A 25,584-nucleotide genomic window follows, 5' to 3' on the forward strand; every position below is an offset into this window, starting at 1 on the left:
CAGTATGAAAATTAATTTGAAACTGTGTACCTTTTGCACCTATTAATCAAATTTTGAACAAACAACCAAACAGACTTTATTATAATGGATTTGTGTTCAAACGTTCCTTTTCTTTAGAGGGACTAGCTTGATTTTCCATAAATTGCCATCTATTTCTAAATTGTATGCAACAAGGCAATCTTTTTTAATTTTTTGTTTCTTTGTGTTCACATTTAAATGATAAAATTGTATCAAGATTACCAAAATGTTTATCTGTATGAATAAATGAGATTTTTTTTTATTTACAACAAAATTATAAAAAATTTTTTATTTTTATTTTAAATCTATGTTTCTAGTATTTCAAGTAACAAACTTAGCAAAGCAATAGTGAGGTGTTAGATCCAGCTTCTTTGTGTGTCTTTGAACCGTGTAATCATATTACAGTTTCCCATTCTTTTTTAAGCATTCTTGTTGTATTTTACAAGATCTTTCAGGTTGCATCAGTTGGGCAGTAGAGTGAAAACAAGGCAGTGTTGCATCATGTGGTCTTCCTCTCTACGTTTGCAGATGGTCGGGTCAGTTTTGTAGCCCGATTTTGTCATGCCAACTTTTAATGGTTCCGTTCCTGTTCTCAGACAGTTGAGCATTTTAACCACAGGAGCCAAGGTGTTTCTGAACTAGGAGGGACGACTTCAGAAGGGGAGATTCCCATGTCATTAGAAGGCAGAGGTGGAGGGTCATTCTTTAGCAACCTGGTTCACAGCCATAGATTGTTGTTTTTTTGTTTGTTTTTTTTTTTGTTTTTGTTTTGCTAAAACAAAAGACAATCACTTACAAAGTCTTCACCTATTTTCATTTTATGAAAACAAAACAATGACTACCTTTTTAAGAATAAAAAAAAAATTAAACGCAAACAGAAAACCGTTTAATAACTTAACAATTTAGAAAAAAAAATGTATTTATAAAAACCAAACTGGTTACTAAATTTCAATAACTGTTAATATTAGATTGTATAAACTATTTGGGGGAGAGACATTATTTTTTTTGGGGGGGGGGCACTTTTAAATTAAGCTTCTTTTTTTCTGCTTGATAATGCATTAAAACATGTAAATAAGTAGGGCATTCTTTAAGTGGTGGGATGTAATGAGTAACTATTGTGTATTTTCAATGGAAAAGCATTTTGTCAAAAAAAACAGTGATAAGCAGTTCCAACGTGCAACAACAAGAGGTACTTAGAGAGATTTATATTAATAGCTGCCACTACTATAAAAAGACTTGCCGGAAAAATACAATACATTTCCACTATATTAATAATTAGGCAAAATATAGAGCCAGAAGCACAAGCTTTTCAAACAATATGTATTTTCACACAGATAATCCTGCCAATCATTCCATACCCTCTGAATAGACTATTCTTGCCAATGAACTGAATTATTGACCAATAAAAATCTGAGGTGACCTATTAGATCCCACCTTTGAAAGTAATTGATTTTATGGTAACTAAGTCAGTAATGTCTCAATCTCAGTTTTTGTTGATGTTTTACAAGCCAAAGTTCTATTCTTCACAAAATTATCATAAAAAATTCAGCAAGTAAATCGGTAAAACTTTTCAAAGCTGGTAACTCACAGAAGGAAAGCATAGGAAGAGCTTGGAGTTGGCATAAAATTAATTAAATCAGTGAATTGATCTATTATGCCCATCCCCACCCTACAAATGAAGCAACTTTGTTTTTTCTTATAACGTAAAAAAAGAAAGAAACAAAAAAAAAAAAAAAAACTTACAATTTTTAAATTGGGAAAAGGAGGAAGGTATCTATAATATAAATCTCAACTGTCTGTTTAAATATATGTATGTTTGTATGTCTGCCTAAAACTTTCGACAGAGGCGACGAATTTTCACGAAATCGGTATCATTTTGAAGCTCGACCCATCAGATGACAAATATCGAAAAATTAACGAAAAACATTAATTCCTTCACCCTAAACTGGGCACTTTTCTACAGGTAGGGTCACTTTCTTCACCGATATATTCAAAAGTCATCCCCTCTTTTCGACTGTCTAGCGTTAATTAAAACCTACGTCACTTCCGGTTTGGCGACGGGCACAACAGCAAAGATGTCATGTTTTTTTTTTTCACATTCTTTGCTTCCTTCGCGGTATGGGTTCGAGCCTGCCTGCCTACTACCATTTTTTTTTTTTTTTTTGCTCATGACACACCTCCAAACACCCGGGCAATGCTGGGCACCCAGGCTAGTTATAAATATAAAGTATATAGATCTGAGTAAGCCTTTGAATTTACTCCTGTTCAAGTTACCACCATAGATCAGTACATACATAGTCACATGAATGAGATAGAATCTACAGGGATCTACAGGGTTTCGAATGCTTAACAACTATGGTATTTGTGATAAGACTATTATTATTAATAACAGGTAACATCATCCCAAAATGACAGAAAATTCTGTGGATATGCTTTTAACATTGTGTTCATGCTGGATCATTCAATGTTGAATTTATTCAGTTAATCTATTTTCCCAGACAATACCGGGACACAGGTCAGTTAGTATTATATGAAATAATGTCAGATTCGATGAAGTAAGGAAAAAAACAACAAAAAAAAAACAACGAAATAAGAAAAAAAAAATGTCTCAAACTGGGAATTTAAAAAAAAACGTATAAGTCAGTACAGAAAGTAGAAACGCAAAAAAGAAAGAAAGAAAAATGTCTCATTCTGGAAATAATTTCAAGGTGGGAAGATTGACTTGCTATTTGCTTCTCAATTCCCCTAAATACTTGAAATTCATTCAGCAATTATTGGCTTGCTAACTTTGTAGTGGGGCATAGTACACACACATGAATAAATACACATTTGTTTTTATTATAGATTTGAAGATAGACACATACAACATCAGCATTAATGGGTGAATGAACAATCATACAAATTGATAATTTGCCTAAATTAAGCCAATCACGATTAGAGCTTCCCAAAACACTCAGAATTTGGCTTAAAAAGAAAAAAAAAATGAATACAAAATTGCAGTAGCAGAGAAAGTATGATTTTTTAATATTACGTTTTTATAGGTAATAATCTTTAAAATTGACTAATATAGAGAAATAGAACATATGGGAAAGAACAAAAGAAAAAAGAGAGAGAGAGAAGAAAGGGAAAGATGTGAAATGGAGAGAGAAGACAAGAGAAATATTAAAAATGAGGTAAATCTTAAAAATAGACTAGCCAAACCATTGGATCTTATTTTCAGCACAACTTTCCCTCGTCCAAAATAGTTCACAACCACATTTGTAAAGCCTATAGACTGTGGACATCATAAATCCATATTTAATCCAATTGACTGATTTTGTTTTTTTTTGTTGAAAGAAATTATCTGTTTCTAACAGATTGTTTTGTGTTTCAGCAGAGAAGATGCAACTAGAGTTTCAGTCGATGCCTTCTACACTCGCCCCCCCCCCTCACTCCTTACTATGGTCACTTCAATCGGTACATTAATTTTACACCAATGACCGTTATGAATAAATCATTAAATAAAAAAGTAAATAAAAATACTCAAACAGCAGAAGTCAGAATGCATGCTGTAACACTCAACTGAAAAAAAAAAAAAAAAAAATACCAAAACTGCATCACATGGCATATAGATATTATGACCAGGCATTTTTGTTAGCCATTGATTAGTGATGATGTTCAATTCCAGCATTAGCGGCTCCATTTCTATGATATCAGGAATGTGATTATCCAAGGGCCAGAATAATAAAAAGACAAAACAAAACAACGAAAAAACTAAAATTGAGATGAATTTCCCAACCCTGTGTGGGGTAAGAGGGGGCAGCACAAAAAAAAACAAAAAAACAAAAAAAACCTTATTTCCTAAACAAGTTCAAGTCAAAATTAAAAAAAAAAAAAAAAAAAAAAAGAGTGAGTAGTAAGAAACAGGCTAATCTAAGTCATTAGTAACTCTACTCAGTTTCAATTGAAAAAGTCAAAACTAAGAGAAAGACATTGATGTGGGAGAAAAGGAACAGGAAGTCATTCTTTGATGCAACAAAAGTCACTTAACTCCCCTATTTTCTTCATGAATTATTTGAAGATTTAGCTTTCATGGCAAAATTATCATTTTCAGAGAATTGTCATAAGAGAGAAAAATCAACTTTTTCTATTAAAACAATGTTTCAATCAAAAAGCTGTGAACTCATGAGAGACTTGAGGAATTTAACAGAAATCTGCTTTTTATGGATTTACAGAAAGCGAAATTCTGCTAAAAACTGGAGAACTTCTGTACCTGTATATACCCGCCTCCTCATGATAAAACCATTCTTTGTAAAAATCAATCAACCAACAACAACAAAAAAAAAGTTAATTTTTTTAAGCACTCTCAGATAAGTGCATTATTCAATTTTAATAACATTTCTAACACCGTCCAATAGATTATAATATGAAACGTTCAAGTTTTCAAATTTAACATCATAACGATTTACAAAAATATTGATGTAATTAGTTTGACGAGATGTATGTACTTACATTTTTTTTTAAATATCTTAAACACCTCTATATATTTTAGGTATAAGTAAAAAAAAAAAATAAAACTGAGAAGACATCCAGAGTACCACTGAAACTACCCCCTTAATCTACATGCTGCCAGGTTTGAAATGACGTTTTCGATAGTCTGTCAAGATTCAGTTTGAAATTGTAAGTTTCAAAACAAACCTCATTCTCATCCATGGTTTTCATCTCTTTGTGCTTCTGCCATGCATATCATAACCATTACTTTAACCAGTATCGTCAGGATAGTTTGAAAGCTTTCAGACAATCTTCCAGAAGAGCTGACAATACCTGCAAGAGTGCAATCTCTTAGACTAAGTCTAACAACTCTCAAAGGATTTATGACTATCTCATCCCAAGCTGTTGGCTTTCATGATGTTTCGAAAATCTACAATAATATTGTTAATAGTGGCAAGTCAGCTATTCCCCCTTTTTTTAATGGTCTTCAGATTATTTAATCTTCTACGGATAACGCTGATTGTTTTTTGTTGACAATTCTATGGATGATTCTGGTACTGTTCTTCCTGTTTTCCTTTCAAAAGTAATCAATCACGTTTTCGACTCTTATTATCACTCTGGGGATGGTTGCTGGGGTTCTTTATAATATTGACCAGTCTATGTTCTTTTCCGGTTCTGATTCAATTCTTCCTGCTGTTTTCCTCCTACCTATAACCCTGACCTTTTCAAGACTAAAGCTAATAGGCATCTCCTGTCTATGTGATGATCATCTTTCATTGCTGTTAGCTCCTTACATCAAATAGCTTCATGTCTTGTCTGGAGCGATTTCCATGATAAAATGGCATTATCAATGGTCTGTTAAGTTTCAGTTTGAAAATAACATTTTCATTAATCTGTCATGAAGTTTGAAATCATACTTTTCTCACCTAAGCATGCTGACTGAATGAACGCATCTTAGGAATATGTTTTTGCTTTGCATATTGAAACAAAATTATCTCATGAAAATTTAGTAAAAAAAAATAAATAAATAAATAATAATAAAATGTCATGATGAATAAAAACAAAGAAAATCATTCGATACTGTCTAAAGATCATAACATTAACATACACACAAACAAAAAACACTTAAAACATAATGACCAATGCGCGGTAGAATAAAAAAAATATCAAAGAAACTGAAACGGTTTCCAAAGAGATAAGAACAAAGAAATTTTATTTAGTATTTATGTTTCCCTTTGTTCATTCGAGAGAAAAAGATCTATAATATTGATGAGAAACTGAGCTTAATATTAGTTATCATCAATATATTGTTGCAATTTTATCTTGGAGATACCAATTATTATCTCACGGACAGAACCTATATAATTCCGTCTTATATTGGGTAGCACGCATAATCTCTCTCACACACACACACACGCGCGCAACCTCACTTAAAGACACACATACCCTCACTCAAACAGACGAACACTGTCACACACATGACAATTCATACACAAATAATACACCATCAATTATGACTATGCAATTCTTACAACTACACACTTACATTTCTGCATGTTGGTATAGTCGCAAAAACAGGGAGCAGGAAAAGAGTTCCAAAGGCAAGTGTAATATTTTTCTCATATGTGCATACTTCCACATATACTCCCTTTCTCTTTCTTAAACACTTGCAGATTCTCTTTCCTCACACACACGTGCATACTCTATTTCTCTCTCTCTCTCACACACACACACACACACACACACACACACACACACACACACACACACAATCGTAGTCATTTGTCACATGTGTCTATTCTTATTTTTCCTCTCTTTCTCTGTAGCTTAAACGAAATGGAACTTTCATGAACAAATTTTTTCCCCTAGAACATCCCACTCATGGAATATGAATCACAAGTCTGCTTCCCAACCGATTACAACATGGCCTTCTTCAAATCTAATGTAAGCAAATACTTGTCAAACTGTCCTATTGAAAAATCAAATCATTTTCGGTAATTCACTGCTCATTCTACTCACCGTTTCCAACCCTTAAGCCTCTTTCATACAGAAGAGATGTTGCTAGTCTCTCTACCATATCGTTATGGTCATGGTTAGTGCTCGACTGAACTCCAATCCCTATCAAACATTCACAGCAAGAACTTGTCTGGCTACAATCACGGCAAAAAACTTTCCTTTCTTTCTCTGTGTATCAAAAACACAACAGAACTTCCATGAACAAAGTGCGACAAACTGCTTCTCAACTACCTACAGTATGGTTGTCTTGAAATCTAATGTAAACAAATACTTGTCAAGTTGTCCCCTTGAAAAATCAAGTCCTCTTAAGTAATCCATTGCCAATTTTACCCACTGTTTAGTTCCAAGTCTTTCATGACGGCTACCAATGTCCAACCAGCAATCTTTTTTTAATCCTTATCCTTGAGTAGTCTGAGGTCCTTAATAAGTGGTGATCCATCAGTAAAAAAAGAAAAAAAGAAAAGAAAATCGTCACATGTATTATCTTTCTCTCTCATACACATGCATACTCTTTCACTCCCTCCCCACATATATTCTTTGTTTCTCCAACTACTCGCATGTGATGTACTCATTTACTCCCTCTCCAAATGCACTCTTTTACTTACTCCCCCACGTGTATTCTTTCTCTTAATCCCCACATGTATTATTTCTCTCACACATACATGTGCACTCTCTCAAAATACTAACTGTGCATTGTGAGATGTATAAACACACATGTGAGACTCTGGCAAGCCGCTGATAAAAACTGAATCGTGGTAGTAGAAATTAATTTGTCAACCTGCATGAACACAAAAGATTCAAAATAAAAAAAAAACGAAAGAATCGTCGATACATTTTAGAAAGATTCTCTTTTTCTTCTTCCAATCTTAACCGTTATATTCCTCGGCACTTTATCCAATGGGAAAAGATCGATGTTGTCGAAATGTGCACCGGCTCAACCTATGCATTCTGCTGATAAGCTGATATAACATCACCTCATTTAACTTTCGCTGCGCAACAGATGCGTTAGTTTTTATGGACAGGCACAAGCAGAAAAACACTCCTTATAATAATCAGTATCGTATCTTCCTTTTACTAAGTAGAAACGATATTGTATACAGATGCCTATACTGAGAATGCATAGATATGAATATACTTGAATGGCTCATTAGTCAAATCTCATTTTCAATAATGAAAGCACATCGATTCATTTATTGACTGATTTATTATTAGCTTAAGAAGGAAATCGAAGAAGCTATTGTAACATTTACGTCTTGTTGCTAAGCAACACGTCTTCATTTGTTTGTTCCGTCTGCTTCCCACCGGACTACAACTTGGATGTCTTCAAGCCCAACGTTAACAAATTCCTAATGAACCGCCCCCTTAAGTAAACACTTCATCAAATCTCCACACTAACGTAATGTACTTGCAATAACTCTTATCCCTGAGTGGCTTCCGGGCCTTGATAAGTGGTGATCACTATGTAAAAAAAAAACAAAAAAAGAACATAACGAATACTGACACAGTTATTTCCATGACAGATACTCAACTGAGCTTCCATATTGACCTCCCCACCCCAGGCTGTAAAATATTCACAGCAAGAGCTTGTCTTTCTAGCACCAAATATCTTTCCTTTCTGCCTCTGTGTGCCTAAAACCAAACAGAGTTTCTATGAAGAAAGTTTCTTTGTAAAGAACTTCATGTCAGTGAAACATGTTACCCTGGAACCACTTCCTTGCAGACTACAACAGTCATCTTAAAGTCTAATGTTAATGAATATTTTCTAAGCAGTTAAGTTCTCATTAGTAATCAAATTTTATCTGTCATTTGCAATCCTCTCAGAGCACCATTTCATCATCCAACTGACAACCTCATTACCCCTTATCCTTGGGTAGCTTTTGGCCTTGATAAGGTGTTTGACTAGTATTAAAAACACAAAAAAAATTTGTAATTTATTACGTTTATTTATTCACTAATACATTTGGAGAAAAAGTATTAATTCACAATTGCTCTAAAGCTTGGGAAGTGGGGGGGGGGATAGAAACTCCAATAAATCCCTTCCAAACAAGTTGTTTACTGCAGGTACTTCCTGTAAATTCCTCCTGGCTTCGAGGTCCCAAATAAATTTTTTTTTTTAAATTGGAAAAAAAAAGAAAAAAAAAAGAAAACGTTTCCACCACTCTGTTGTCTAATTTCTTCCAACTGCAAAAACACAACTCTCTGCGCACAAAACTCATTCCTTTTGTCATCAAATCCTAAATCCCCGAGTCTCTATAAAAGTCAGGTTTTTTATACAACCATCAGCAGCATCTTATTTGCATAAAGCAATCATTTAGTTTAGCATAAAACCGGAAAGGCAGCCATTTTTTTCTTTTCTCTTTGTCTGCATGGGACCGCACATGAAACAAGTGTGTACTGATTTTTTAATGCCTTTTAATCACTGTATGTAAGGAAAAATATTTTTTTTTTGTCAAACTTTCAAGTTTATGCTCCCGAGCAACGCCACATTTCTTTGGTATTCTACAATAACAACGTTAATCTTGTTAGCATGGCAGGTGAATATGATCAAACATGCTGAATTAATGATTTAAGATCTAAAGAGTTTTGTGATTAAACGCAAAACAAGTTTCACTTCAAGTGATAAAAGATTAAAAAAACAAAACAAAGAAAAACAACTAAGTCTAACAATAAAACAACAATCAAATCAATTAATTCTTTGAAAGAACGTCCCTGACTGATGATTTAACCTCGTCAATAAAACGAATTTGAAACATGTTAAATACCGACTCCATTTTGACAAACTTGTGTGAATTCTAAAACATTACAAATAGCATGCATCTAGTAAACTTCACTACTAAAAGAAATTGCATAGAACACTGTTGTCATATTTGAGTTGGTGTATCTCCATCCTATTTGAGTGTTCTTGGTTAGGTGCAATAACATATCTGTAATTTGATTGATCCCAATCGTTCTTCTCTACAACCTCTCTCACATACAAATGTGATACTGCTAGTCTCAGTCTTTTCTATAATTACTATTATGGCATGCTCTTCAGAATTGTCTGATCTGTTCCCTGCTTCCTTTGCTCCAGCTCGTTTGTCTTGTTGGTCTAATGGTCTCCATCAACTCGCTGTTATGTTATACCTCATTATAATAAAGCTTCCTATTCCAGTAGCTTCTTTCCAAGAACTGCAGACTTGTGGAATTCTTTCTACTGACTGTTTTCCTGCAGCCCCGACTTTTCTAGACTGAGACCGAAAGGCATATCCTGTCTTTGCGATAATCATTTTTTGTTCTTGTTTGCTCCTTATATCAAGTGGCTTCATGCCTTGTCTTGAGTAATTTCCACAAAATTAAAAAAAAAAATGAAAAAGAAAGTACTTTATCTACATTATTACAAAAATATCTAAGTACTCTCTGGAGGCAGTATGCTATGAACCCAAACTTAGAGATACTTGATAATTTTGGTAGGTACCAGTGTTATTAGTAAAATACCTGCACAAGGACAGGTATAAACGAATATAGCATTAGTTTTCAATTTGAGTGAGTTTTTTCTTTTCTTCCTTTTGAGGTAGGTACAGTTTAAAATTACAATCGATTTGATTAAAGAAATTTCATGTAAGTTATATATTTAAAAAGAATATATGTGGTTAGATTAATAGCTGCCGGATGGCAAATAGTTTTTTACTTGTATTGAATACCTTTATGTATTTGAAAAATCATATATTTATACTTAACTTCAAGGCATATTACTGCTAAGCAATATGCAACACTAGTAAATATATTTGTCTGATAATATCTACATATACGAACAAGTGGATAAAACAAATTTGTTTTTGCTTTTAAATTTTGAGCTCGTTTTATAAATTAGTAAAAAAGTGTTTGTCCAACTTTAAATGAAATATTTTATTAGCACGCACAAACTTGGGGACATTTTTAGCTCCATGTAAAGAAGAAATTCAAACATCCTGATTTTTTATTTATTATCGTTATTATTTTAATGATGGGTTAATAAAAGATGATTTATAATCTCAGGAGAGAAAAAAAAAGGTCTCAATTATTCAATTAACAAGCTGACAGATGCAGTGTCATCATTCACGTTCACGATATGGACACTTCAGCACCATCACATTTCAGAATATGAACAACTTGGAACCATTACATTTCTTGAGGGAGAGGGAGTGTATGGACCACTCAGCACCATCACATTTCTAGATATGGACCACTTGGAGTCATCATATTTTTGAGGGTGGAGGTATGGATAACTCGGGGCATCACATTTTGGGATACTGATGATTCAGTATCATCACATTTTGAGAAATCAATCACTCAGCACCATCACATGTTAGAATATAGATGATTTGTAGCTGGATTCATGGCAACAAATTGCTAAATATTTACTCCGAGATTTTTATACAGATGCAAAATAATTGTGTTGAATATTCACTTTTCTGCAAATCAACTCAGAGCCAAACAAGTGTTGGAAGCCATTGGGAATGTTGCCAAAAGAAAACTCCCCACACTATTCACAAAAAATTTGTAAGATTAAATATCTTGCAGAAACAAATTTAAGAATAGGTTTAAAGAAAAGTTCTGCTAAACTAAATTGTCTGTGTACTTGGCATGTGTGAATGATCTTCAGGTAGAGATAATTCTTTGACCATAATCTTCACCAACTTAAGTAAACAAAGTTTCTGTCAAAATGTCATCCAGGTTTAAATTAAAGTGATCCCTATAATATGCCTAGTACAACTGCGGTCAACATCTGAAATCCTAGATTACTGCCAATAACTAGTGAGATTTTTTTTAGCAAGGTTCTTGTTAGTAACATTGAGTAATTATTATGAATTACCAACTATACATATTACAAGTGTAAACCCTCTGTCAAAAATGACAGAGAAAAAATTTATGCTCCATCAGTGTTCACAATAATATTCACGTAAACTAACGTCTGAATCATTGAAATGAAAAGAAAAAAAATAACATTCCAAGCTAAACAGTTTAAAAATAGAAAAAAAAAAAAGAATGAAAAATGTATAAATCTGTATAAAAAGCAGGAAGAAAAAAAAAATGAAAAAAAAAACGGTTTATCATGGAAATGACTTGCTTTCTTAATTCCTCTAAATACTTGAAATAGATTCGTCTAACAGTTTTTATTTTTCTGTGACAGTTTAGGAAACTTTTGTCTTTACTAATCAGTAAAGTATTACCACTGTAAACTAAGGGAAGAGTCTATCAAGCATGTGCGTACAGTGATGATGCATGGAGATGAAACCTGGTCAGTGATGATTGAGGATATGCGTTGCATGGTTGGTTGGTTGTTGTTTGTTGTGGCGTTCACCCTGGATCAGTTGCATCAGCTCCATCCAACAAGTTCACCACATCCCGTCAAATGGCTGACCAGGGATAGAAGTTAGAAGCTGTTTCTGCTACAAGCTACAAGTATAAGCTATTGTCGAAACCACTTTAATAAGATGGTGAAGATTTTTGCATTGATATCGATAAAACTGATGCCATGATTACTGCAGACACATTTATCTCTTTTTTGAAGAGGGAAAGCAGGACAGCGTTGCTCCAATCTTAAGGAAGGTTTTCGGTTTCCCAAACATGGGGGATAACTGGTGTAAAATTTGGACCAGGACATCTGAAGAGCGGTTGAAGATTTCAGATGGAATACCATCTTCACCGGCCACTTTATTGTTTTTCAGCTTTTTAATGATGTCCAGGATTTCATTCATTGTAGGAAGGGTGGAAACACAGTCGCATCAGAAGTGTCTTAAGGATTGGTATGCCTGGGCTGGACAGTAGGGAAGTGCTCCTACTGGCTGTCAAAATGGTCCATATAGGCATGTGCAACCTATGGCCAAATACTGATTCTGTGGGATCAGTCTTCATCCTATTACGATTACCTCTGCCAGTCAAACTCCCTCATATGTTCTCATCGCGACACTGATTCTGTAAAATGGACTGGATGTGCAAGCGAAAGTTTGGCTCTATAACCGAATTGAAAAGCCAAAACTCCTCTTACCGACTGAATACAACAACATGCCGCACTGTTTAACATAACTGTTATCACAGCTTATGGTCCCACTCTTGATGCTGACAATGACATTAAAGATGCCTTCTATAATAGTTTCCAGGGTGTTATGGACAGAATCCCATCATGAGATCTTGTGGTAGTTGCAGGAGACTTCAATGCCCGCACAAGTGTTGGAGATGCTAATACAAGGCACATCGTTGGCTAGTTTGCCATGGGGAATCGCTGTTCAAACAGAGACCACCTAATTGCTGCAACAAATCAGCTCACAATTTCAAGCAACCACTTCCAACACACCAAGCGCCACCTTGTGACATGGTACTCCAACGATGGTATAACAAAGAACCAAATTGACCACATTCTCATCAAATCTCATTGGGCATTGAGCATACTTGAGTGTTGTTCATACCACAGGGCAGAAACTGGCAATGACAATGGTTCTGATCATGTTATGCTGCATGCAAAACTATGCCTACGACTAAAAGCAAATCAGAAGGTTCATCAACTATTAAAATATGATATATCCCGGTTCAAATGCGAAGATACTCAGAACTCCTTTCAAATTAATCTATCTAATTGTTTCAACAGTCTTCAAGCACTTCAACCGACTGACACAAATGTCGAAGCCATGTGGCAATCATTCAAAAACAATGTCAAAGAAGTAGCACACCAGACTCTCGGCACCACCAAAAGACATGCCAAAGATTGGATATTGGTAATGATGACTTCGGAGGAAGATTAAATCTGGACAGTATAGATAGGTGCATGCAAAACAGAAGACTTTGATGATATGTCCACACTGTGAAAGAGAAAGAGTTGTTGGATTAGCAGATGTACAACAGTCAAGGTTGCAGGTTCAGTTTAAAGGAGAAAGTAAAGTAGAATATGGGAGAAAGTGATAAAAATAGGTTTGAAAGAAAGAAGGATAAACAAAGACCTGGCTAGAGATAGGTCAGTTTGGAAATCATTTTCTTAAAGGTGTTCACCATATGCCAGTATGTAAAATGGACATTAACCAATGATGCAATACACAGACACACACTGCTGTTCATTATTAGGCATCACCTCAAACCAATTACTGACTCATTTCAATAAATTCAAATGTACAAAGAAAAAAAAAAAACTACAATAACTTCATGAATTATGAAACACAAAAAAGTCATTTCACTAATCACAAATTGGGAATCACTTTCAGATGATATTGTAGAAATAATTAGTCAATTTGTTTATATTGACTAATTGATTAAAAGCATGGAAAACAATAATTATTATTATTATGTAACTCAATCAGAAAACAAGTGACATTTTATCAAAGTCCTTCAATTCTTTCAGGTAAAACAATAAATATCCAAGAATTTAAAATTTGTTAGCACAGTTGCTAATCGTGAAGATGGAGAAATTATTAGCAAGTTTCTGACTTAAAATGTTATTATTGAGTAGTAATTTAGAATTGCATAGTTACCAGGCCTGCTATTTTTTTTATTTTATTTATTTATTTTTTTAGTTGTAACAATATTGGATCTGGTGTGCAAAAACAATGTTAAAAACAAACATTTCTACATAAGTTTAGTATACCAGACAAGAATTTTCCATTAGTGCATAAGTTAAAAGTTAGTCTGAAGTCCACTTTTTGGGTGTTCAGTATCAAGGTGAATGGACGTCATTTTTTCCAACTCTTTTACCAAGAAAGATGCCGTTCATCTTGATGCACTTCTGTAAAATGTAACCCAAATAGAGTTATTTCTTGTTCTTTTTACTTTTATTATTCCAGTCACAAAAAATATCAACATATCTATTACTGCTGCTGCCACTCTTACAGAAAGATGTCACTATCCATTGAACAGACTTTTTAAAAAAAATTTTTTTCAATTGTAGCAATATTTGATTTGGGTGAGTACAAAAAATGTTAAAAACAAAAATTCCCAAGATTGATCCATTCAATTTGCATGTTCAGCAAAAAAAAAAAAAAAAAAAAAAAAAAATTGCTATTTTCAAACTGATGTGCATCATATGGAGTGTTTGATAGAAATGTGTCAAAATCTCTAATAAACTACTCATACCTCTTCATCCGAACTGATTTTATGCAATCTGTGCATTTAAAATCAGAATGACATTCTAGATATGCATGGAAACAACTAAAAATGTTAAACTTGTTAGTGATGTTAATACCATTTCAATCACAAACCAACCAACAGAGGACCATTTCAAACTTGAGCATCACAAACCAACAGAGGACCATTTCAACTTTAGCATCACAAACCAACAGAGGACCATTTCAACTTTAGCATCACAAACCAACAGTGGACTATTTCAACTTTAGCATCACAAACCAACAGAGGACCATTTCAACTTTAGCATCAGAAACCAACAGTGGACCATTTCAACTTTAGCATCAGAAACCAACAGTGGACTATTTCAACTTTAGCATCAGAAACCAACAGTGGACTATTTCAACTTTAGCATCAGAAACCAACAGTGGACCATTTCAACTTTAGCATCAGAAACCAACAGTGGACTATTTCAAACTTGAGCATCACAAACCAACAGAGGACCATTTCAACTGTAGCATCAGAAACCAACAGTGGACCATTTCAACTTTAGCATCAGAAACCAACAGTGGACTATTTCAACTTTAGCATCACAAACCAACAGAGGACCATTTCAAACTTGAGCATCACAAACCAACAGAGGACCATTTCAACTGTAGCATCACAAACCAACAGTGGACCATTTCAACTTTAGCATCACAAACCAACAGTGGACTATTTCAACTTTAGCATCACAAACCAACAGAGGACCATTTCAAACTTGAGCATCAAAAACCAACAGAGGACCATTTCAAACTTGAGCATCAAAAACCAACAGAGGACCATTTCAACTTTAGCATCACAAACCAACAGTGGACCATTTCAACTTTAGCATCACAAACCAACAGTGGACTATTTCAACTTTAGCATCACAAACCAACAGAGGACCATTTCAAACTTGAGCATCAAAAACCAACAGAGGACCATTTCAACTTTAGCATCACAAACCAACAGTGGACCATTTCAACTTTAGCATCAGAAACACACAGTGGACTATTTCAACTTTAGCATCACAAACCAACAGAGGACCATTTCAAACTTGAGCATCAAAAACCAACAGAGGACTATTTCAACTTTAGCATCACAAACCAACAGTGGACCATTTCAACTTTAGCATCACAAACCAACAGTGGACTATTTCAACTTTAGCATCACAAACCAACAGAGGACCATTTAAAACTTGAGCATCAAAAACCAACAGAGGACCATTTCAAACTTGAGCATCACAAACCAACAGAGGACTATTTCAAACTTGAGCATCACAAACCAACAGAGGACTATTTCAAACTTGAGCATTACAAACCAACAGGGGACCATTTCAAACTTGAGCATCACAAACCAACAGAGGACCATTTCAAACTTGAGCATCACAAACCAACAGTGGACCATTTCAAACTTGAGCATCACAAACCAACAGAGGACCATTTCAAACTTGAGCATCACAAACCAACAGAGGACCATTTCAAACTTGAGCATCAAAAACCAACAGAGGACCATTTCAAACTTGAGCATCACAAACCAACAGAGGACTATTTCAAACTTGAGCATCACAAACCAACAGAGGACTATTTCAAACTTGAGCATCACAAACCAACAGAGGACCATTTCAAACTTGAGCATCACAAACCAACAGAGGACTATTTCAAACTTGAGCATCACAAACCAACAGTGGACCATTTCAAACTTGAGCATCACAAACCAACAGAGGACTATTTCAAACTTGAGCATCACAAACCAACAGAGGACCATTTCAAACTTGAGCATCACAAACCGACAGAGGACCATTTCAAACTTGAGTATCACAAACTGACAGTGGACCATTTCAAACTTAAGCATCACAAATCAACAAAGGACCATTCCAAATTTGAGCATCACAAACAAACAGAGGATTATTTCAAACTTAAGCATCATAGACTGATAAAACATCCATTTCAAATTTATAATAGACTGACAAACTGGCAGACAAAGCCTCTAATCAGAATGCATGGATGCATCTAAGAAACTACTTTCCGACACTTCCCTTTGCTAATTGATTTTATATGATCTTTTGCCACTGTAAATGCTGTTTTAGTGTGATTGATTGACATAGCCTCTTATAGGGAGGCATTGTTTTTTTTTTAGAACAAAGTAAACTATTTTAGCAACAGTGGCATGAAAAAAATGGTCGAAATTTTTTTCAAGAGCGAATATCAGGTTGTTTGTACGAATTGAACACTTAAAATAATTTTATTCATTTATTTATTTTAATCACAAAGCATTCAATAGAGAAACATTAAAACTAAACTGAAAAAGACAAGAAGTGTTAAGATATATTTGTTGATATTTATTAGATGAAACGTTGTTGTTACTGTTTAACATCAAAACTGACAGAAAAAAATTATACTTCGCCAGTGTTCACACTAATATTCATATGCTCAGCATGTTTTGACAGAAAGAGTAGTATAAATAGTTGCAGTGGAAAAACCTTAAGATCCAAATCTTTAAAGTATATTTTTCTTTTTAAATCGATATTATATCAAAATATATAAAATAATATCTCAAATAAATCAGAATAACATGAACATTATTATTATCACTATTTTAAAGGAATTCATTAAATATTTGGTGAAGAAATAATTTTTTTTTCTTTATGTGGTACCTACAGCTTCATTACTCATTAGTAGTCTGCAAGTAATATTTTGTTTAATAAAATAGTGTCTCAATCAGTGAAGTTTAAAAAGAAACGAAAAAATAAACGTATAAATTGGTATAGAAAGCACGAAAAAAGAAAATGCCTCATTATGGAAATAGATTTGTTTTCTTAATTTCCTTAAATATTCAGGATTTATTTCTCATGAAATTTTTGTATGAAATTTTGTGATGAAACGGATGGATATAAATATATAACCCAGTAAAATACAAAATTTATGAACTAATCAATATTTAGTAATCATGCTCTTAAAATTTAACATAAATATTGTGTACATACTTTTCAGAACTTTTTAAAATAATCTCGGCATTAGCAAACTAATAAAAAAACAAGTGAAGCATGCATGGTCCCCCGTGAATGCACAGTGAACAAGGCATAAAAAAAATGAAAAAAAAAGTTTAGCATTTGCAATCCCCCATTTAGCCCCAAAAGTCCCCAGGGGACATCAAATCCTAGTGAAAATGAACAAACGGTGCAGTTTTAGGCCTTAACATATGTAAATTTGAGTTCTGCACCATGCAAAAAAAGAAATGACTAAGTCCATCATTTGCCCCCTCTCCCCCATTTAGCTCCCAAAGTCCCCAAGGCCTTAACATATTTAAATTTAAGTTCAACACTATGCAAAACTGCTAAATAGACATATACAGAAAATTTTGGACAAATATGGTAAAATAGTCCCAAAAATAAAGTGTTTTTATTAGCCCTATAAGAGCCCCTGGGACACACCCAAGAGTTATTGCGAAATATAGACAAACAAAATTATATAGAAATCAGTTAGTTACAGCTTTTCAGAAAGTTTTATAAAAATCTAAGGCATCAATTTTTTTTTAATAAGCACAAAAGTGTCAACTTTAGCCATTTTAACCTGAAAGGTACCCCTAGGGGAGCAACTAGAGTTTTCCCAGAAAATCCATTCTGTTACTTTTTTACTCATATCATGTTTAATGTTTGTGCAAAATTTCAAAAAATTCCAAGGCGTAGTTATTGAGAAAAGTGCAGACAGACGAACGGACAAGGGTGAATTTACAGGTCCACCCTCCTTTTGTCAAGGGACCATAAAAAGATCTTTTTATCAATTCATTACAGGTCACGTTAACAATGAACTTGTAGAATGATTGCAAATGCATTAAACAAAAAATATCCAATAAAATCCAGAATCCTTTTTCATCATCAGTCTAATGTACACATTTTTCAAACTATATATATGGTTACAGTTCATAAAAAGTTCTATCAAATATTATATTTAATAAATGATGCTTAATTTCTTCTGAACAAAAAATAGTAATCTTAAGTCATATTTTTAAACTTAAAAGTATAAATGTATGCAGGAAACAGATTTTCACATTGAAAAAAATTGTTATTCACAATCAATTATTAAAATAAATAAATAAATAAATAGGCACCCATAGCTGTAGATTTAGCTAAAATTATTGTATCTTGCCATGGATGAAAATTGTATAGAATAAGGTTTCTGTATTTTCTGAAAGTTTGAAATTGCATTTTCGTTGATCTGTCGCGCTTCAGTTTGGAATAACATTTTCCTTGGTCCATCACACTTCAGTTCCAAATAAAATATCCATCATTATCAGTATAGATTGAATGGATGCATTTTAATAACACCAGTATTTTTTTTATACATATCCATATAAATGTATTAGTTTAAAATAGCTACATATAAATACCTACTTATATCGTAACTATCTTTGTCAATATTTGAATTCCCATATTTCTGTCGCATTTTTAGTGTACCTGAGTACATCAGAATAATAACCATGACAACCAATATCTTTTCAAACAAAATTCAAACAAGAGAAACATTCAAATCCTGTCAGTTAATTCAATGCAAGAACACAAAGCAGCTTCTTGTAAGCTCCATGGTAACCAGTTTTGTTAACAGGTCTATTGCAAGACAGAGCAACTAGGACTAGATGCAATGGGCAGCAGCCATTATGGATGGCCACTTTGCTTTGCCAGTCACATGACAATATTAAACAGCAAAAGCAAACCAGGCCTTCTGCAAACCAGGCAAGAAACCTTGCAGAAAATTTAAATATCAAAGCAATAAAAAAAAAAATGAGAGTGAATACCAGATTGTTAGGATATGTTCAATTAGAAAACTAAAGAAAAAAGTAAATCTAAAAGATGAACACCACTCAGAGAACAAAGACATCCGAAGTTTAACATTAATACCCCATACCTGTCAAGTCGATTTCATAGAACATCTTTCTAAAGATTTTTTTTTTTTTTTTTTTACACAGTGATCACCACTTATCAAGGCCCGGAAGCCACTCAGGGATAAGGGTTATTGCAAGTACATTACGTTAGTGTGGAGATTTGATGAAGTGTTTACTTAAGGGGGCGGTTCATTAGGAATTTGTTAACGTTGGACTTGATGACATCCAAGTTGTAGTCCGGTGGGAAGCAGGCAGACGGAACAGAGTAAATAAAATAAAAATGCTTGTGATACTTTTTAATGAACTTGTATTATACCAAGTGCAGTGATTCAGTAATTAATATATAGTGAGAGATTTTTTTTTTTATTTTGTTAGGGGCCACCTATTTTTTATACAATGCTTTATTAAAATATTTTAGAAAGAATGAGGGAGTCCCTAAAACAATGTAGCATGAGGCCAAAAAGGAATGTGGGGGGAGAATGGGGGTCGAGTGTCATCCATTTTATCTATTCCTTAAGCTAATTTATCACTCACCATAATACCTCATTCACTCTGTAAGCCTAAGCTATCAAAATTCCCCACATGAATGAATTTTTTTCAAAATTTTATTTACAAAAACATAAACATTTTTTATTTACAAACGAAAAAAATAAGCTTTTTTTTTTTTAATTTTAATTTCGTTTTTCTTTTATGTTTGTACATACACGTTTGATTGGTTTGCCCTAGTCCATGTTTATTATTCTGTTTAAAATAATCTTCATGGGTAGGAGTGGATAGGAATAATTTTTACCAAATTTTGAGGTCTAATTGTCTTAGAGTATTTAATGGACACAAAGACAGATAAACCCATGTCTTCGATATTAGTATAAATTCTTAAAAGGAAGCAAAAAAAAAAAAAAAAAAAAAAAACAAAAAAAAAAAACTCAGTAAAAAGAAGAGTATGTGTTTAATATTGATAAATACCTTAGATAGTATAGATATTAGTAAAAATATATTTGTTAAGGGGGATCTGGCCTGTTGTTGTAAGCAGGATGTATTCTCAGTAGGAAGGTTTTTATTTCTCTCCCACTGCAAGAACAAGACACCAGGGCTGGAAAGTGTGGGATTGAGAAGTCAACGCCTTAGAGGAAGGGGGGGGGGTCTGATCTTCAAAAAGTGTTGTTGTCATATGATCTAAGATGCTTATACGACATCCATAAGGATTGTGTAAAGCATCGGCTACAATTCTTAGAGATATTGCTTGACCAAATACCTCACAAAAAGTTCATAATTTTATAGCTACTTTTAGTTTAAACTGCATACAAGATAATCAGTAAGTATTGTCTATACAACACATGCTTTTATCACTATGTTCTCCTTCTAAAAAATCAATTATATGACTTGAGTAGTAGTAGTTCAGATGATTAACTGAGCCACTGATGTGGTTGAAGTCTTCTAAAAAGCTACACACAGAAAGTCTATACAGAAAGAGATTGTTGTTGATTTTGTTTTTTTTTCTTATTTTGCAAATCAACTGCTGTTGGGTCATTGTATACCGAAAATGTACTTAATATAATAATGTGTTAAATATTCAGGCTGAGTGTACTGAAAACGTCATTTGGCAGGAGTAGGTGCACTTGGCATAGATATGCATCTGGCCAGAAGAAAACATGATTAAATGTCAAAACTAAAATGGTCATTGGTTGGAGTCGATCTATTTAATTGAAAGAAAATAACATTATTGATGGTTAAAATAAAATAATTATTGATTGAAGTTGGGCACACAGCTAGGAGAAACAAATATGGTGGATTGTCAAAAATAAAATAATTGTTGATAACTAACCCCAAAAAGTTTGTGACAAAGGAAATACCTTGGTGCTGAATAAAATGTACTGCAAGCAAAGTCCCAGAGTGAACATTTGCAAGAGGTCACAAATTATTATATAATTACAACTTGAAATTGACACCGTCAGCGGACTGGCGATTTGGGCCTGAGAAAAATCACCCATCAAATCGTTGTGCATACATCTCCCTTCTTCATTCACCCACACTCCTTCACTGCTACCAACAATAAAAAAAATATACATCATTATATTTTCATTTTTCAGTGTGTCAGCATTCTTGTGGGATGTGACGGTGGTCTAGTGGTTAACAATGCGGACTGACAACCTGGGTGTCCCAAGTTCAAATCTAGTTTGTTCCATGAAAGTCACTTTTACTTAAGATATTGGCAATCGTCACGTGATCTCCCCCCCCCCCCAATTCCTAAAGTCTCTCTAGAAAGAATTCTGACCAGAAAAATATCATTGTATTCCACATTGTAACCTGAAAAAAAAAAAAAAAAAAAAGTATCCTAGGGCCATTGTATACCGGGGTTCTACTGTACTTCTAATATTTAGTATTATGACATTTGAAAGGAATTATACATTTCACATATAGATTTTCCTAAGCTTATCCAAATTCATCTTTATTTTTGTTTTTATAAAAGTGTCTCATAAAATAGCATGAAATTCTTTTTTCCTTTTTTATGATTTAAAGTTGGGGTTATGCACGCGTTATGCACACTTGCCAATCGGACTGACATATAATCACTCTCTTATCTGTTACGTTTGTTTTTCTTTCCGCTAAATACAGAGTTGCGTCTTTCTTCCAGACCCTTACCGATCCACAACAGAAAAGAACAAAAGCAAACTGAAACAGTATGTTTTGCATTCTTCAGACTACTCTTCTAATCTTGGTTTTTATTCTCACAACATTTCGGCCAATGTAATCTCTGACCTTCTCTAAGTGCATCTTGTCAAACTCTAGAATCTGTACAGAATAGCCTTAAAGAAATTTCAAATTCCATAATAGCTGTTGAGGGCAGCTGCACTAATACCCTTGAAGTAGTCTGGATCCAATTTCACTCTTTAGTTATGAATGAAATAATCGCAAAGTAGTGATTATCAAACTTTAGTAGGGCAACTGATTTAGAAAATAAACTCTTAATTTTTTATGGGTGTTATTCTTATGCTTTAATGAATGCAATGTTTGACATTCTTTCTTCAGGTGCATCTTGTTGAATTCAAGACTCTATACAGAATTTTGAATGGAACCCTTTATTTAATCCACAGAACAGCTTGCTTTCATTCTGTCAGTCAAAACCAAAGGACCTGTGGCTTAACGGATTAAAGTGCTAAGTAATAATCAATTCTAAATGACATTCCTCTGGAGACTGAAAGTTAAATTTTCAGTATGGGTGATACTAAAAATACAGTTATGAACTACTTACGACTTCTATCTGGTCATCGCTTATAGAACAAGAACAAGCTACTTCTGTCAATTAAATAAAAGATTCCATTCAAAATTCCATACAGATTTCTAAATTTGACAAGAAGTTACATTGGCTGAACATTGTGGAAATATCATCCAAGATGAGAACAGTAGTCTGAATAATCAAACAAATACAAATTATCAATTCTTATCTAAAAAAAAAAAAAAAAAATTTTTTTTCCCTATTACTTACCTGCATCTTGTATCCTATCGCACGTGTGATACGTAGGTGTGTGAGCTTCCCCGGATTTTTCTTTGAACTGTTTGACCCGTTCATCAAACACTTTCAAGAAAGGGTCTGGGCTTTCCCACTGCGAGAGAATTTTATTATCAATGAGAGTCGTAAACATCTGTGTCTCGATAAATGGAGAAAGGAATGGTAGGTAGGCTTCGGGCTGGTCACTGAGAAATGCCGCCTTGTCAAAGTTTTGCATCATTTCTCGGTTGCTTAGCCACTGCTCCATGTCTTGCAGCGGCTGAATCACAAACGACTCGTATGAACAGAACATGTGCACAAATCGGTTTAAGAAAACCTCGCGCATAGCATTGTTAAACTTGTGTTCCGTTAGTTCAAGCATCGGCATCACAGAGATGTCTTTGGAGAGCGTCTGACACACAGCCTCCTTGTTGCAATTGTTGTCCGACGATAAATCCTCTATGGTGGTGTCCCATACTCCCGTCTTTTTTGCTAGGGCAGATATCCGTGCCCACGTTTCGTTGTTCTGCAAGATTTCACGCTTCTTTTCCGGTGATGAGTTCCAGCTGCGGGAGTCGGTGAGCAGGGACGAGGAACCACTCGTTTTACGAATACCACCTTTTCGCGGACTATATGTAAGTCGGCGGTCTAAACTCCAGCTGGTGTAATTCTCCTTGTTGAACTCGCTGCGGTATCGTGAGAGAAGAGCCGACAATTCCAACATCAGGTCCTTTTGGTGCGGAAACATCGGTAAATCCTCGGGAATTTCCACATTTGTGTCATCAATATCCACAAAGCACATACTAGCCTGCAAATAATAAAGAGAAATATTTGTTATGTCCTGTAGGATGCAGTATCATATTGAAAATAAAAGCAACAGAAGAAATATATTTGACAATATTTTGCAGATTTGGTTTTAGTATTTACATGTTTCAGAACTTTGTCCTCATTTTAGTTACGTTCATGTTTCGGTCACCGTACTCTACAGATTTCTCCACATGCCTTTTTATCATAAGTAACCTTCCAGGTATTTTGAAAAAAAAAATTTTTTTCTTCGTTATTAATTATTCACTACTACTTCTCTGACATAGCTAAGTAGGTGTTCATACCAGTTTGAGACTAAAAGCTAATTGAGGACAGGATTAATGAGACATATTTTTGTTAAATGATGAATATTATTATCAGAGGATTGAAAATGATGACGAGAATGGTCAAAGTTTGATTATGACATAGTTTATGGCACATGGATTTAATGATGACAGTGTTGTAGTCTGCAGAGAAACAGTCCCCTGGTAATGCGTTCAACACATGAAAAAGTTCATGGAACGAAACTCTGCTCATGGAAATTCTGTCTGAAACTACACACATGAAGGAAAAGAAAGTTCCTTTCAATTGTGAAAGATGAAGCATCTGTTGAAGACAATTTTGTTATCTGCAGGGAAGCAGTTCCATGATAATGTGTTCCACAGATGGAAAACTCTTACAAAGCTCAGTTTGTGGTATTATATTATATGATATTAGGCACAGGGAGGAAAGAAAGTTTTTTACATTGTGATAACAGTGCAAATTTTTGCTATGATTACAGGGTGAAACAATAAAATTGTTGCCCTAAAGAAAACAACACTACAGCTTTATTTTAAAACTTTTATTGAAAAAAATCAATTCAGGTAACTTGATTATGTAGTAGAGGTGACATCTATTCAATATAGCTACCTTCAGCCTCAACCACCGCCTCAATACAGGTTTGGAACTAGAAGCATGCCTTTTCTACAAGAGCCGGCTAGAGCTTGGCGAATACTCAGCGGATGGCAGCGATCAGGCTCTTTGGTGTTGTGGAAGGTCATGCTGGTGATGTTATCGACATATGACCAGATGAAGTAGTCCAGTGGGTTCAAGTTGGGGAGGAGGTGGACCAATTGGAAAAGGGTACAAAATCATAGTACTCCTTCTGAAGCCAAGTCTGGGTCTCTTTGAACTTGTGGGCCAGTGCAGAGTCCTGCTGCCACACCTAGGGTCTACTAGCAGCCACCTGATTACACCAGGGGATCACCACACTCTTCAGCACATCCAGGTACACTTTGGTGTTGACTTTCAAGCTGACTTCGAAGATGTGAGGTGGCATGATGTGGCACTCACTTGAAACCACACCAAAGACCATAACCGTGGCTGGAAACTTCATTGAGCTGTGCACTCGAGCATTGAACAGTCCGGATTTGCATTTTGAGGGTTTTGGCAATAGTTCCGTTGTCATAACTTGGATTTGTAGAGAGCATAAGTTGCACAGCGGTGCATCTCCGATCTCGCTTGTTAAATAGTGCCATTTTCAGGCATGATAGAAGGCTCCTATCGCTCTTGGGATTTGTACACAACTGGCCAACTAGTAGATGGTCTGCAACAACAAAAAAAAAAAGAAAACCGGTTTCCATCAAACGGAAACAGAATCATGTCGTCTTTTTTATGGCAACAATTTTATCGTTCCACCCTGCACCCTTGATGGAGGAACCAAAGAGTTTAGCTCAATCAAGCACCTTCCATGAAAATATGGATAAAATACAGACTACCAATAGTTCTTTCGTGAGAAAGGCTCTGCAGAGAACAGAAGAGATCTTCACTCACTAGATTGCATA

General features: G+C 34.5%; 1 protein-coding gene across 19 annotated transcripts in view; it reads right to left on the bottom strand.

The window, feature by feature from the left end:
• The window catches only part of LOC145239793 (DENN domain-containing protein 5B-like), a 410,159-nt gene that overhangs the window by 141,108 nt on the left and 243,467 nt on the right, over positions 1-25,584 (bottom strand). For all 19 annotated transcript variants that reach the window (XM_080103314.1, XM_080103312.1, XM_080103310.1 and 16 more), the window contains exon 6: positions 22,955-23,765. In XM_080103314.1, coding sequence (XP_079959440.1) covers positions 22,955-23,765 — 811 coding nt within the window. The remainder of the gene's footprint in view (positions 1-22,954; positions 23,766-25,584) is intronic.

This window comes from Euprymna scolopes, chromosome 19, assembly GCF_053919585.1.
Source record: "Euprymna scolopes isolate OS-2025 chromosome 19, ASM5391958v1, whole genome shotgun sequence".
NCBI lineage: Eukaryota > Metazoa > Mollusca > Cephalopoda > Sepiida > Sepiolidae > Euprymna > Euprymna scolopes.